The 17,014-nt window shown below is 39.2% G+C and overlaps 1 protein-coding gene across 1 annotated transcript in view; it reads right to left on the reverse strand.

Moving 5' to 3' along the window:
• The window catches only part of LEKR1 (leucine, glutamate and lysine rich 1), a 122,534-nt gene that overhangs the window by 54,986 nt on the left and 50,534 nt on the right, over positions 1 to 17,014 (reverse strand). The window contains exon 6 of the mRNA XM_084638695.1: positions 5,362 to 5,547. Coding sequence (XP_084494821.1) covers positions 5,362 to 5,547 — 186 coding nt within the window. The remainder of the gene's footprint in view (positions 1 to 5,361; positions 5,548 to 17,014) is intronic.

Here is a 17,014-nt window from a genome sequence, read left to right on the forward strand (position 1 = left end):
GGCGCTCCGCACCAATGCTGCGGTGCTGGGGGCCGAGTCAGACCTCTGCTACGGTGTCGGGGTCAGCGCTGACTTCAACAGGAGTGCTCTGAGATGGATGTCTCTCTCCTTTTTTGTTCGGGGTTTAAAGGATTTACAGATGTGACACTTGTCGCTTATGTGTCCTTCGCCTGGACACCTCAAACAACTAGCGTGCAGATCGCTGATGGGCATGGGCCACTTACAATGATTGCAGGGCTTAAAGCATGGGGACCGGGGCATGCCCCATCCCTAGGCTGAGTCCCGTCCGGGACTGACTAAACTAGAACTAATAATAAGGGAACTATTAACTATTTTACAACTATTGTACAGGAAACTTTCGGAAGAAACACTGAACGAAATGCGATGCTAGCCGAAGCAGCAGACGTTCCAGCACCAACACTGGTGGAAAGAAAGAACTGAGAGTGGGGGAAGCCGGCGGTGTCCCTTATACCACAGCATATGCGCGCCGCTCCAGGGGGTGCCAAAGCTGTTCTGCTGAGGATACCACTGAGGGAAAAACTTCCATCACCAGTGCATGTGGCGAGCACACACACCTAATATGGAATGGACATGAGCAAGCACTCGAAGAAGAACAGACTGTTACTATATGTCAGAAAAATGCCTACCGCAATGGGAATCCAATCTCAGTTGGGGCCTCTAGGTACTATCGGTAGTACAAATAAATAATAATAATAATAAAATATTAAAGCCATTAACAGTGTATAGCACTGAGTAACTGAGTAACAAAGCAAAAAGAATACTAGACTGCAGGATTATAAAATAAATTTTAAAAATCGGTTTGGGTAAGCTAAGCCAGAGGTATATAGCAGTGCAGTTAGGATAAAAAACATTTTTGTTCAGAGGGCCAGAATAATGCCGAAATAGGGCTTAAGTGGGACCCAGTTGGTACATAGTCCTTGCACTGGTCCTTTTCACTGGGGTGAATGCAACCCTTAATTGACTCTAGTTTAACACACATTTTAGAACATTTTTTTAAGAAACCCAACCCTTTATACTTAAATAAAAATATGGATCCTGTCAGTGGCTGAAAATTCACAAATGAGGATTTTTAAAACCCATTTGATAATGTTATGCCATTTATAGCCCATCTGTCTTTCTTCTGTATTTTGCCACTGTTGGGCCTTTTGACTCTCTCCATTTTTGTGTCTCCCTGCTGCTCAAAACTTTTTTCTCTCCGCATTCAAAGACTTTGTTCCCTCTCTCTTCAGCCCAGAATTCCTTCCCATATCTCATGGCCATGCTGCCAATGAAGCCCAACAAACTAGTATGTTTGATTTTCCATTAATTTTCAAATTCTTGCTTGGAGAGCAACTCTCTCTGTTAGTTTCTCGGGGGCACTTATGTGGTGCTAAATGGACTTTGTAGTCAGAGGAATCTAGCCCTTTCCCTCTTATTTTTAATGAGAGCAGCAATATGATTAGATTAGATCAGTGGTTCCCAAACTTGTTCCGCCACTTGTGCAGGGAAAGCCCCTGGCAGGCCGGGCCAGTTTGTTTACCTGCCGCGTCCGCAGATTCAGCCGATCGCGGCTCCCAGTTGCTGCGGTTCGCTGCTCCAGGCCAATGGGAGCTGCTGGAAGTGGCAGCCAGTATGTCCCTCAGCCCGCACCGCTTCAAGCAGCTCCCATTGGCCTGGAGCAGCGAATTGCGGCCACTGGGAGCCGCGATCGGCTGAATCTGCGGACGCAGCCAGTAAACAAACTGGCCCGGCAGGGGCTTTCCCTGCACAAGTCGCGGAACAAGTTAGGGAACCACTGGATTAGACAGCTGTTAAAGAAAATCAAACAAAAGTTAATTTTAAAAGAAAGTTATTAGAGAAGACTACTAAACTCTAACAATTGTCCTGTGGCACCCGTGATCTTGAAGAGTTAAAAGGTTTTCCAAGGAATTTATGGTAAAGGGAGATAAGAAACATTGAAGTATTCTTTGCATTTCTCACAATAAATATTTGTTCAAGAGGAAGAACAGGCATATTGATCGGAACAAAAGAAAGAGCTACATAGATGTTCAAAGATATTTCTATGCCTAATGAAGGAAAGCACATTTGGTGCATCATACATTGGAGACATTGTTTAAGAACAGTTCAGATTTGTAAAATTATTACCCTCATATTGGTTTTTAGATCACTGCCTGCAAAACCCATCTTTCATGTGACTGCTTTCTTCATGCTGTACATTTTCAAATATGCTTGACATTCGGCATTTCTAAGCTGTTATGTGTGCCTGACTCATTTTCCTTTTCCTCCGTTGTCTTTTGAATTTGTGCACCTCCTACCCTCACATGTATGTCCAAGTGTGCGACTGTGCAGCAAGAAAAGAAAAGCAAACACTTGAGAAATTAGACAAGAGCACTGTAGTTCAGTAATAATAATCCCAGCCTACTGACAATAATTAAGGAACCTCATACAATATTTCTTTGTGAAATGTGAGTAGTACTGAATTTTACATTCAAAGTGTTAAATTAATCCTAAAGTAGTCCATCAGTCAAAGGGGGCATGCAGAATCTAGACAAAATGCAGGCAAAACCATAATTTAACACATTAAAAATCTGTCTTTTAAAGTATTTATAACTCATTCATCATCGCAGTCTCCATCTTACAAAAATTGTACACATTTAACGCAGTTTTTAGTTCTCTGCTGCCAAGCATGACATTATGTCTTTTTTAAACAAAACACATCTTCATCATCATGGGAAGGTTATGGAGGAGAAACAGGTTTTACATTCTGAATTTGGGTCATACTGGGTTCTTATGCTAGTGAGCTTGATAACCAGGAGCCAGTGAGAAAGAAAGCTCTGTCCCACTCTCCCATAAGACTCACTATTTTTGTTGACAGTTCCCTGCCTGAAGAGTGCAGTTGTCACTGTACATCATCTAAAAGAGGAAGCAAATCTCTGAGATGATCCAGTCCCCTTTGACAACTTTAAAAATTAGATCCCAGACTATCCAGTTGATCTGGTATTCAATGGGGAACCAATGTAACTTCCAGAGCACAGGAGTGATGTGTTTGTGCTTATATTGATGAATGGGTAGGATGCTGCATTGTGGACAAGATGAAGATTTTATAGGGCCTTTATGTTCATATTTATTGTAATAGTCAAGCCTGGAAACTACAAATGCATAGACCATTTTGGCTAGATCAACATCCATTAAGAGTGGAGAAACCACCTTGTCAACTGTATATGGAAGGAGGCATTTTTAGGAGCTGTTGCCTATCTGGGTTTCCAGTAGCAGTTAGGAGAACCTTAGTGGTCTAGGGGCATATAACTTTATCTCCTATCCTCCTTGTTAAAATTAACATGTTGAACTTCCCCCCCCCCACTAACATTAAGTCCATCCTATTTGAGTTTTTTGTTAGCTTTTTCCTCTTTATCCAGGCACTTCCTTCACACAGCTAAGAGATAGTAATGTTTGCTCTTGATGCAAAAATAGGTACAGCAAATGCTGTCTGCACACTGCTGGCATTTTAGTCCAGACTGTTTCCCAGTATTTTACATATATATTAAAGAGGGAAAAAGAGAACAGCTTGTGAGGTTTCTGAAGGCAGAGATGTGTGTGTCTATTACAGTTCTTTAAGGATAGTTTGAGAAGAGATTTAAACCATAACAGTGCATTTATTTGCACCCAGTTAGGTCACCAAGATGAGTCAGTAGTGTCCAATGACTGAAAATGTCAAAGATTTCTGAGGTAAAAGAGGAAAAAACCTCACTGTAACTGGGTAGCAGCATTTACCTGAACTCACCCTAACCCGTTAGCAGTTGATGAGCCTACTGGATAGCATTACATGTATTTTGCTATTTCATTGTTACATTACTCTACCCAGATGTAAGACAGTGGCTCTCTAAGACAGAAGATACAAGGTGTAAACTCAGCAGTCCACAGGGAGGAATTCTGGGAGCAGCTAATCCTGAAGAAAAGGCTTGAACTGGATTTTGTGTTTCATTTAAAGTTCATTTTGTGAATAAAACTAAACACCAAAAAAGGGAGAAGTATTAAACCTCTATGACTTGTGTGGACTGGGTCTCAAAGTCACTGGCTCATATTCACCATCCTCTGTGTATTGTTTGCCCACTTTGAGATCTTTCATGTGTTTTTACATTCCAGGATTTTTAAGAGTAGAAGAGTACCACGAATCCCTAACAAAATAAAGACTGTTCTCACTAATACGGGATGACAAGTCAGTAAAAGCCATCTGTGCCCTACTATTTTTCAATCCCACATTAAATATTATCACTGATGTAAGGCTTTGGAGTGAAATTCATTCAACACCATTAACAATAAGAACTGCTGTTTTAGATTTGAAATTACATACTCTGCATGCAGCAGTTTGCTCTGTAATAACAGTGCCATTTGGATGAGTCAAAGCTGTATCTAGAATAGCACAATCTGTACATGTTCTAAACATATCAGTCTCCAGATGGAGTTGTGAACAGAATGTAAACCTTGCTTAAAAATGGGCAGTGCTTTAATAGCTATTAAAATAGAAAAGTAATTAGTAACCATTTATTTTTGAAGAGTGAATTCCCCAAAGCCAGACCGTTTTTAGAGCATCTTGCTAAAAAAAAAATCTTTTTTATTAAAGTTTTTCACCATAATTGGAAAGAAGATGGAAAGAAAAACCAGTTTCCAAAAAGAGCTTCTAGAATCCACAAAGAGCAAAGTGATATTCCTTACAGTCTACTATGGGCCTCATAATGCAGATCTAATATACCTGTGCAGCATTGGCACACAGGCACTGCAGAAAACTGTAAGATTAATAACCATACACAGACACTACTGAGCCCCTGCATCAGCTTAGTTATAGTGTTCTATATGTAAACTTTACAACATTTAAATTTACATAGAAAACTAATAATTAAATGTGAAAAATGTATAAAAGTTTATAAAGTTATACCTCCACTGTGATGTCTACAAGAAATCAACCAGCTAACAATGGCTAGGGTAATTGAAGACAGCTAATATTTGTTTTAAAAATGCTTTCAAATTATTTAGAATCTTCAAGTTTTGCAACAGCTAGCCGATGTAACTGTGTAATCTTACTACCAATGCCCTCACCCCTTCTCCTCTCTGTCCTCCTTCTGTTTGTTTCACTCACTTGTGTCTTGTTTCAAATTAGATTGTAAGCTCTTTGGGCAGGGACCATGTCTTCCTGTTTGTCTGCACAATGCCTAATACAATGGGATCCGATTAGGGCCTTTCAGTGCTACCTCAATGATACTAACAACAACATTATGGGGTATGAGTAAAATTTAGAAAGTAGTTTGATTTTCCATTTCATTGCAGCTAGTGATTTGCTTAAGACACAAAAACTCAATCTCTCACCTAATGTTTCCTTCTGTAATTCATGACATCTGTTTTGTAATTCATTCTCTTGTTGGAGTGAAGTCTGAAGCTGCTGACTTTTCAGCTTAACTGTTTCGGACACCAACTTCAAATGTTTCACATCCTCCAGGAGGGACACTTTATCCCTCTGGAATTCTACCAGCCTTTGATTCAGTCTGGATACTTCTGAGGAAAAAAATATGTAAAATGTTAATAAATTTACGTTCTAAAATACAAAGACATTGCCATAATCCCAATGCCTGTCTTCTGTTAAGGACTCAATCTATAATTTTAGTTAAGGTACAAAGCCATTGTAAGATATTTACATCAGCACTGCATCTTTCTGCTGAAAACATGGATGAAAGAGGTGGCTTTTCCAATGCATCTACTCTCAGGCAACTTGCACTAGGCTGTTGAAATATTAAGCATGAAATGCAATGTGAGTGATCCTTCTTTTGAAATGAATAAGCATAGGGATTTATGCATACAAGTTCCATTAATACTAACCTTTTATTTGTAAACTCCCTGAGCAGTAAAATGAAAATAAACTCCTAAAAGCTCACGTTGGGGTTTGTTTTCTGTTTTTTTCAGGGTTTTTTGGTCAGATATTGATGGATATTACAGGATGAATAATACTAGTTTTAATAAATAATAATGTACAATTTCTCTTAGATCTCAAAATAAAATTCATATGGATTTATTAGAAAGACACACATTAGCACCAGAATAGTAAAAATAATCCGAATTTCCATAACCTCCATTTTCCAAACATATTTCCAAGATGAAAGTTACCACACAAAGTCCCACTCTGAGACTAAATATTTTCTTTTTCAAATATTCAGGATAAACTTCCCATTTTTTCAGTTCAGTACATTTAACACCACATTACATGGTGCCAGTCCTAAAACTTGATCTATATGGGCAGTCTTACGCCTGCGTGTAGTCCCACTGAACTCAAAAGGGTTCCATGCAGGTTAAGAGTCTCACCTGTGGTAGACTGGAGCTCATGAGTTTTAAAAAAATAAAGTTCATTTGTTATTATATATTTTTATGTCCATTAACTCAAAATTGTCTGTTATATGAAAAATAAAACATTAACAAAACTATTTCATTATTCACTTTTGATATTTGAATGAAGTAATCCAGATAATTAACTATCAAAGATAACTATAAAACAAGTAAAATAATTTTTAGGATTTTATTCATATCTAAAACACATGTTAAAAGTATAAATCCTTAAAGCTCCAAGGAGACAATGTTGCTTTAAAAAGTATATTGTTTTGCCTGATGGTTGCAGAACTGATTTATATCTCTGAAGATGGCTTTGTTTTGGGGCACCCAAAAATCTGATCAATTACAACTAGCACAGAATGCAGCAAACTGATTATTGCTGAGAGTGGACAGAGCAGATTCTGACCACCTGTTGCAGCTTTGACTTCAGTGAGTGGTATTCCTACATATACCTAGGCTGAATTTGGTCCATGGTATTTTCCCACCCCAGTAAACCTGTACCTTTCCTATGTATTCACAACAAAATTCAACAATGAGCAACAAGGGTTTATTTGAACCCAAACCTTTCTAACCTTTGAAGCCTCAGACCCTATTTCTGAAATACAAAAAAATGTATAAACCATTTTGAAATCAAAGCTGGAAGGGTTCGTAGAGCTTTAGTGGAGACATCCATGGAAATAGCCCTTTTAAAAGTATATTTTAAAAACTTAGTTCAGACATACAGTCTTTGAGAATAATATCAGATTTTATTTTTCATTTTGTTACTCATTTTAATTATTACTGTTGAAGAATCATATGCTATGTCTTCACCACAAAAAGATGGGTTTTTTTACTGTGGGATAACTAATACATATTAGCTATACTGCCATAAGAGCCAAGTAGAAACAAGGCACAGGTCATGTTTACCACAAAGTAAATATGACAGGTCAACCACAAGTGGGGGAATAGTACTGACCTCACACCTCACGATAACAACTACAGTGCCTTGTCTCCCCTGGGATTTTACCACAAGATAGAGAACATGCATTAGTTATCCCATAGTAAAAACATATCTTTTGTGATACTTTAAGCCTTTATTTGTTTTATTGGATGATGGTTACGACTCTTTCAGTAGTTAGGTGGTATAATAAGAAATATAAGATGTTTATTACAGAAGTTCAGTCTCATTCTTTAGAACTTCTAATAATAGGAGTTTTTATCAGCTTTCCCTAGTTGCATGCATCTGGGTGCCAATAAAGAGAGATTACATCACAACCAGAATGCCCCTGCAAGTTTAAAGGGTACATACTGATGCCTGTTTTCTCTATGGTAAAATGAGATTGGCTAGTTTAGCATGTCAAGTATTTAAGAATGCAATGGCACTAGTCAGTCAAATGACTTTTATGTCAACATGCTTGTATCTTTTCCAGGGTACACTAAAATGGTTCTTTTCAGTCAAGTATGTTCTAGTACAGTGGTTCTCAAAGCTGGTCCACTGCTTGTTCAGGGAAAGCCCCTGGGGGGCCAGGCCAGTTTGTTTACCTGCCACATCCGCAGGTTCGGCCGATCGCGGCTCACACTGGCCGCGGTTTGCCACTCCAGGACAATGGGGGCTGTGGGAAGGGCAGCCAGCACATCCCTCGGCACGCTCCGCTTCCCACAGCTCCCATTGTCCTGGAGCGGTGAACCGCGGCCAGTGGGAGCCGCGATCGGCCGAACCTGCGGACATGGCAGGTAAACAAATCAGCCCGGCCCACCAGGGGCTTTCCCTGAACAAGTGGTGGACCAGCTTTGAGAACCACTGTTCTAGTTCACAGAAAAAAATATGATTTCAGTACAAAATTCTTTCATACAATCATAACATTTAACTAGTAAATAAGATAACCCGCCTTCCTGTTTCAAATATATTTGTTAAAACAAGCTATTTATTTACTATCCTTGGTTTCCAAAGTATTTCCTCCAGGAACAAGACTCCTAGAGCCATAAAAAATATTTTGTGATATGCTGTTTTAGTCCAACAACCTTTACTTATTCATATTATTAATTATTATTATTTATATGACAGTAGTGCCCAGGGGCACCAGTTAGGAGCAGGGCCCCATTGTGTTGGACATTGGACAAACAAACCAAAAGAAAGGCTCAAAGAGCTTACAGTCTTAGGCCTTAATCCTACAACTTGTTCTGTGCAGGAGCAAGTTCCAACCACACCACTTGAAAGAAGTTGTAGGCTTCAGCCCCAAATAAGGGCAAGAGGCACCAAGTGAATGTAGAATACAACACAGGGTAGAGGAGAGCAGGCAGATAAGGATGACAGGAAGAGAAACATAAGGTTGCCGATATTAGCTGTGTGTAAGTTGCATAGTTAAAAAAAATAATTGATAAAATATATAAAAGCTTTGTATTTATTTTATAAGGTTACTTTTGAGCAGAAAGATCCTAAAGACCTGTTGCTGAAGACATTTAAAACTAGACAAGACAAAAATCAAATAAAATACATTGTAGGGGACAAACTTATACTGGCAGGGGAATGAACTAGGTCTTTTCTGTATCTATCAGTCTATGAAATATATGTATTAAAACCTTACACTGACAAACTTTTAGACTATGACTGTATCTAATCCTGCATTCCTTGGGCACCCAAACCCCAATTAATTGAATTGTGTTTTTTGGGTGCCCAAAGAATGAAAAATAGGGCATGCTATGTGTTACTTAATTCTCCTGCAAAAAGAAAAGGAGTACTTGCGGCACCTTAGAGACTAACAAATTTATTTGAGCATAAGCTTTCATGAGCTACAGCTCACTTCATCGGATGCATGCAGTGGAAAATACAGTGGGGAGATTTTATATACACAGAAAACATGAAACAATGGGTGTTACCATACACACTGTAACAAGAGTGATCAGGTAAGGTGAGGTACTACCAGCAGGAGAGCTGGAGTCTGTTTTTGAAGCTTTTTGTTGAAGAATTGTAACAAATTTATTTGAGCATAAACTTAGACTCCAACGAGAGACTGCTGAATTGGGATTAATTTGCAAACTGGACACCATTAATTTAGGCTTGAATAAAGACTGGGAGTGGATGTGTCATTACACAAAGTAAAACTATTTTCCCATGTTTATTTTCCCCCTCTACTGTTCCTCACACGTTCTTGTCAACTGCTGGAAATGGCCCACCTTGATTATCACTTCAAAAGGTTTTTTTCTCTCCTGCGGTAATAGCTCACCTTACCTGATCACTCTCATTACAGTATGTATGGTAACACCCATTCTTTCATGTTCTCTGTGTATATAAAATCTCCCCACTCCATTTTCCACCGCATGCATCCGATGAAGTGAGCTGTAGCTCACAAAAGCTTATGCTCAAATAAATTTGTTAGTCTCTAAGGTGCCACAAGTCCTCCTTTTCTTTTTGCAGATACAGACTAACACGACTGCTACTCTGAAACCTTAATTCTTCTGTTTACTTTAAAGCCAGGAAAAGGAGGCTCTTCCATTACATACAAAATGTTGGTTCTGAAATGTAGAGCACCCTCTTTTAATGCACCAGTCTGTACCTATGGATAAGAAGAATGTTTGTTTTGGGAGAACAAGGTTCACTTTTGATACATGCTTATTTTTGAACCTGCAGCAGTGGGTGTTCAGTTGTGTTTGTACTACTTTTATTCATATTACTAGTTACAATGTTCCTGACATTGAGATTAAGTCTCATTTGTGTCTGTCAAACCAACAACTGCATAATTCTTTGTGTGGTCCACAGGCAGATTTTTAATAGTTTATGCAGGCAAGTATTTCCATTAACTATGCCTTATCCCAGTTGTTATCTTAATACTTATTAATACTGATTTATTGACAAAGGCATTGCAAGGTACACAAAAAATGATTAAAATGTAGGTTACCACTTGACATTAATTATCCAGGGCTGAATAATGTCCATACATAATCATTTTTAAAGGTTTTTAAGAATGTCATGTATAAACTAGTCCAGGACATTGTGGCTCAAGAGCAGCATTTCATAAACCCTATTTTTATATCTATGACATAGAAGACAAGTTCTCCAAAGACTATTCCTGAAAGCTACAACAAAAAAGTAGCACTATAAGTGATCCAAACACTGTATACTTTTAAATTAAACTAAAAATAATAATTTTCTAAATCCTAACACTTATCCCAGAGACAGTCAAGGCTACATGAAAAGGCAAACTTGCGAAAACAATGAAAACATACCAGAATGGGAACTGATGAATGATTATGGATAAGGGATTTTGATCCAAAATGCTGGATTTCAAGGATGTGTACACACAAGTAAAGTAGTTCACTACTTTGAAAGGGATACGTGGTGTGCAGTGCAGGACACATAACACCTATAGAGGGGACCTGCAACAGACCATATCATTAACCTTAAAAATAAATCATTCTAGATATTATTTTCTTGTAATTTAATTAATACAAAGGGTCTGGGAATGAAAATTACTAACAAGAAAACAGGTAGGCTACTTCTGTAAATATATAAATGTCTTCCAGGTCACTTCAACTGGAATAATAATTGAATGGAAAGACAGTGTCTCATGAGTAATTCTTACATCGTGCTACAGGACAATAAAACAAAACTGAAATGTTATAGCTGGACACCTGAACCGTTACTGAAGCATCCTTTTGTTTCAAGAAAGGAAGCATACATATTTAAGAATATTACAAATTAATAAAACGAACAGTACTTCAGAATAGAAATGTGGATACTTTTAAATACCATAAATTATGCAAACATATGACTACATAGACTCTTTATTTTCATAGGAATAAAAAAGGGGAGAAAATACAGAGCCTGTTTCTAGAGTTCTTAATGTCCTCGGTTTGTGACATCATAATAATTTTAATAGCAATCAATCAACTGCAATGTCACAAACAACTGAGTGTGAAATAAGGCAGGAAATAAACAAGAAGAGTGGAACCCTTAGTACCATGCACTACACTCAGTCTTCAGTATTGTTAAAAGATTGGTTCGTGGTTCAAAAGGCAATACATAAACATTTAAATCTATTATTCTAGCAAAAGTTAATAGTAAAAGAAAGCAACTTGCTTGTAAATACTTGTCTTCAGATGCTTACAGTACTCACCCCTTGGTGCCTGCTCCCTGCACGTAACTGGGGTCAGAACATTCCGAGCTCAGTGTTCTGAGTGAATATACACCTCAGTGCGTGATGCATGCCTACACTCACTTCTGAGGCATAACAGCATAATAGGCATAACTGCCTCAACTGCTAGTTCCTATTATAGTGCAGAACATTAAAAAGTATCCTAATTCAGAAGATAAAGTGGGTGAGTGGTGATCTATTATAATAATTATTACCTTCCGAGAACAAGAACTACGGGTAGGTAATTTCCTTTTCTCCAAAGTTAAACAGTCTAACAAAACCACACATACATTTTCAAGTGACTAAGAAGCTATTGAGAGACCTTTGAAAATTCAATAATTAACCCAGTGAGAAAAATTTTACCTGATCATTTTATTTCTGTGACTGTTTGGGTTACATCTCTTTCTAAGCAAATTTCAAAGGCAGTTCAAATTTATTCATCAGCAACAGGGCTTGGCCACACCCCTTCCACCACAAGAATACTTCCATAGCTTATTGAAACAGTTACATTTATGAAAAATACCTAAAGCAACCACTTACATAACTTCTAGTAACTATCTGCTTCATCCCCAGTAGTGATTATTTTAGAAATACCCAGCGAAATTCAGGTGGCATGGGCTGAGGGAGAAGTCCGTCCCAGAAATGTAGTGTTCAAGAAACCAATTTTCATTCTGGATCCTGAACTTGCCCACTCAGAGCTAAGTATGAACATAGTGAGCAATAAGGATCAATAGGACAGATAATAAGGCAAAGGATAAGACTTCTTCCATGAAAATAGTACTTTTGGAACTACTTGGAGCGCATCTTCCTTCCAAAGGATGGTTCCTTCCAAAGGTGGAAAATTGAAGGTCAGGCCTATAGTGTTGAAGGATGACCTGGTGGTAAACCTGCAGATTTTCTCAGGTCACCCTTTTGATTCAGGACCCGATACAGGATGAGTGGGCTCTGATCTTTTTTGGGATGGGTTTACCTACAGCTGAATATGCTTCAATGAAGCAGTGGTTGATGTGCCTTGCTATGAAGCATTTGGATGCAATCAGGCAGAACCATCTTGGGTAAAAGGGAATTAACCAAGATGGTGTTTTCTGAACAGGTCAATCCCATCAAGCTTTTTTTTTTTAATGCTGTTCTCACATCCAACGTGTGCCACATTTTTTTCTTTTCGGTGTTCAGGATTTGGACACAATGATGGGAAAATGATTTCCTATTATGTTAGAAAGGTGAATTATGTGGTAGGGGTGCTAGTCTAGGTCTTGGGAGACCTAGGTTCAATTCTGTCCTCTGCCACAGGCTTCCTGGGTATCCTTGGGCAAGTCACTTAGGACCAGATTTGTAAAAGTATTTAAGCAGCTAAAGATCCAGATAGGTGCCTGGTGGAATTTTCAAAAGCACCTAGATGTCTAACTACCATTGAAATCAATGCAAGTTAGGTGCTGACACACTTTTGAAAAGTCTACTAGATGCCTAGCTCCATCTTCAGGTACTTAAATACCTTTAAAATATGGCCCATAGTATCTTTGTGCCTCAGTTACCCATCTTTAAAATAGGGTTAATTGCACTTCCCTATTACACAGGGAAGTTGTGAGGATAAATGCATTAAAGATAGTAAGGTCCTCAGATACCATAATAATGGTATAATAATAATAATAATATAACATAAATATATTTGCTAGATGAGATCAGCCTTGGTTATGAATGACTCCAAAGTAAAGGAGCATGTCCTTTTCCTCTTGTAAAATGAAGTAAGGATCATGGTCCTTTTAGAGCAGAGATATCAGAGACCTCTTTGCCATGTAATTGTACATGTGCTGTTAGAAAAGAAATACAAGGAGGTAGATGTCATTGTTTCAAACACATGGGCTGTGAAAGCTGGTAGCATGTGGTTAGGCCCCAACTAGGAAAGGTAGGCCTAACTTGGTTTGGAAAGGCATACCATGCTAAAAAAAATGTAGATATCTTCTGGTGATCTATAAGAGACCTAGATAACTTTACATTTATAATGCTGTTTAATGCTGAAAATATGTGATGTGACAGTTGGAGGTCTTAGGCACAAGTCTATGCTACACCATAGAAAAACCAAGAGAGTTGGAATGTCTGACTTCCTGGGGATTAATCTCTTTGTCCCAACATGAGTGTGAGAATTCAGTCTTCATTTCTGTGTTGGCTGAATGAGGGAAAAGACTTATGGGATGCATGAAGAATACCTATTATTTCAGAAGAATATCCCATCTGAGTTAGGATGAGCCAACCAGATGGACAAGCTATTAGATTCAGGTAAGGAGACATTATTTACCTTGTACAGTAACTGGACTTCCTCAAAATGCATGTCTCTATGAGTACCTCATTCACTTTCAATTGGAAATTTTTGTCAGCAGTGCCTGTTCATCTTGCACATGTGCCCTACATATCCTCATGCCCCATACCAAGAACATATAGGGCTCTGAGGGCAAACCACCCTCAGTTCCTTCTCTACTACAAAGTCCCAAGAAGATGAGACTGAAGCAGAGAGGAGAAGGGCAAGTAGCAGAGCACGCATAGAGACACACATCTCGAAGAAATCCAATTACTATACAAGTAACCTCTTTTTTTTTTGAGTAGTGTCCCTGTGTGTGCTCCACTTGAGGTGACTCCCTAACAGTACCCCCTGAAGGAGGTGGGGGATTCAGAAATCAGACTCAGGCTGTCCGTAGGACTGCAGAGCCAAAGGCAACATCTGCCCAGGTAGCATCAACCAAGGCATAGTGTTTCAAGAAAGTGTGAATCAGAGACCATGTAGTAGCCCTTCATGTTTCCATAACAGACACAGCCTTTAGCAAGGCCACAGATGTGGAGTACAGTCTTGTAGAATGAGCAATGACCTTAGGGAGGCAGGATACATTAACAGCTGTATAACAGGCTCTAAGTGGGTTTCATTTAGAAAGTGGGTTTCTGGTTCATGAAGCTTGGGCGAGAAAAGGAGATAAACTGATTGATATCAAAATTCAAAGTAATCTTGGGTAAAAACATTGATGTGGTTGAAGAGAAACTTTATCTTTGAAAAAGTCAGTCTTGGAGGGTCAGCCATGAAAGCGCCCAGTTCCATTCCTTCAGGCACAGGTAAGAGCCACTATGAATGTGATCTTCATGGAGTGGTTCAGAGGTGAACAGGTTATTAATAGTTCAAAGGGTGGCTTCATCAAAGCATTGACAGCCACATTCAAGTCCCAGATAGGAGTAAGATGTCTAACATTTAGGAAGAGGTTTGACAGACCCTTTATAAATCTCGATGTTGCAGGGTGAGTGAATATGGAGAAGCCTTGTATCAGAGAATGGAATGCTGTGATGGCAACTAGATGTGCTTTAATGGAACTCAAAGAAAATCCTGCTTTCATTACAGTAAGTATTCTAACACCTCAGAGACATGAGACAAACTATGGTGAGTACATAAAACTTTTTTCATTTCTGGGAGAGCAGAGTCTGTTTGCTGAAAAGACAGTGGTCTCTGGAAAAGTTCTACTAGGTCAAGAACCACAGCCTTATTCGAGGTGGCCAGTAGTACTGATGCCTTCTCCTTTTTGATCTTCTGAAATACTCTTCCTAATGGTTGCACAGGAAAAAACCTCCAGATTTGGCCATTTGGAAACTAGTGAGTCTATTTCCACTGATCTCTGGTCTGCTTCCTTTATGAACAAACACCTTGGTTTTACATTACTGAATTCAAGTAAGTCCACTTCATGGTAGCCTAGCTTCTTTATTTGAACTGGAAAGCTTGCTGCTTCAGGAACTACTCTGCTCATCTGGAAATACCCTTAAAGGACTCTAAAATGATGTTCTTCATAGGAAAGACTTTGTATTGCTTCTGTGTTTAGACATGAGAATTTTGTCACAACCTGTTGGTTTATATATGTTGTATTTGCAATACTTTCTCACTATAACATTGTGTAAAGAGTTGTCACTTTGGATGGGCTATCACCAGCAGGAGAGTGAATTTGTGTGGGGGGGTGGAGGGTGAGAAAACCTGGATTTGTGCTGGAAATCACTTTAGATAAGCTATTACCAGCAGGACAGTGGGGTGGGAATAGGTATTGTTTCATATTCTCTGTGTATATATAAAGCCTGCTGCAGTTTCCACGATATGCATCTGAGGAAGTGAGCTGTAGCTCACGAAAGCTTATGCTCTAATAAATTGGTTAGTCTCTAAGGTGCCACAAGTCCTCCTTTTCTTATAACAGGACAAGCTCTTAAGTGATCCTAGAAGACCAGTTCTCAGGTTCTGGCAAAATGAGCACTTTGTAGCTACTCTGTCCTTGATTATGTGCTCTATGTGTTGTGATTTCCAGGTGGTCAAAACTGGGAAAAGACACAAGGATCTAAGTTGTGAAGGGAATGCACTACTCAAATCATTATATTTACTTTTCCATGCATTTACTATGGTAAAACGCTGAAGAAATCTCGAAGTTCTCACATGCAGTTTTGTCCAGAGAATGATCTAATGCAAGAGACTAGTAGACCTAGGAAATGCAGGTAAACTCAGACAGAGGATATCCTGTTCAGATGACACTGCAGAGATCAGCATTTGGATACTACTGAACATTTCCTGAAGCAGGAAGTTTCTGACTCTCCTTGTAATCTATCTTAACTCCTAGGCAGACAATCTTCTGAGGTGGTGTCACAGATCTCTTCTTCAGCTTACTGCAAAAGCATGGGCCCAGAGCATGGTGAGAATGCTCTGATTCGCATCCTGTGCATTTGTTGGGAAATGTGGACTTGAAATTTGGCAAGAGGAATTCTGGTCAGAAAGGTGCCTTTTGCTGTTCCAGTGAAAATCCACCAAAATTTGTCCAAATTATAAGCTCTGAAAATCACTGTTTACATGCACTAACTAGAGGTTTCTTAGAGTCTAGCAGCAAAACTATCTGAACATTTGTGCTGAGTATACTCCACTCTCACAGAGCTCTGTACCACCAACAACAAACATGCTCAGCCTGGGGCCCAGCAGGACTTCTTGCAACTGCTCCTCCATGCTGCTGGGGAATATGTAGCACTGGACACCAAAAGCAGAGGGGCTCTCTCTCCTGTGCTGTCAGTGATCCCTCCTTCTAGCTAACAATAAGGGGAAAGATGTAGGAAAGGAAATGTTACAGGGACAAATACAGGGATAATGGGGAAATGGGACAAGTCTAGGGAAGGACAGGAGCAGAGTGGGACAGAAACAGGGAGAACAGACAGAAGACAACAGGTTGTGGGAGTAAGGGTTGCATTCTAGGGTCAGAGGTAGAAAGATCTAAGCACATGCTGCCTTGCAGAACCTGGAAGTTAATTCAGGATTCCTGAGTTCAAACATCCTTCTGGTGTCTAGCAAATAGCAGTAAAATAGTATGTCTCATCCCCCATCAGTGGCTGGCCCAAACAGAGGACAAAAGGCTAATATTGCTACAGTTGCTCCACTGGATATAGTGGTAGAGGTCTGTGCCATGGTTCTAAAAGTCCCAACTCTGCTGATGATCCATGTGGGGGCCATCATAATTCCACATGATGGAATTTGTGTCTTT

Source organism: Lepidochelys olivacea, assembly GCF_965140295.1.
Source record: "Lepidochelys olivacea isolate rLepOli2 genome assembly, chromosome: 9".
Lineage (NCBI taxonomy): Eukaryota > Metazoa > Chordata > Testudines > Cheloniidae > Lepidochelys > Lepidochelys olivacea.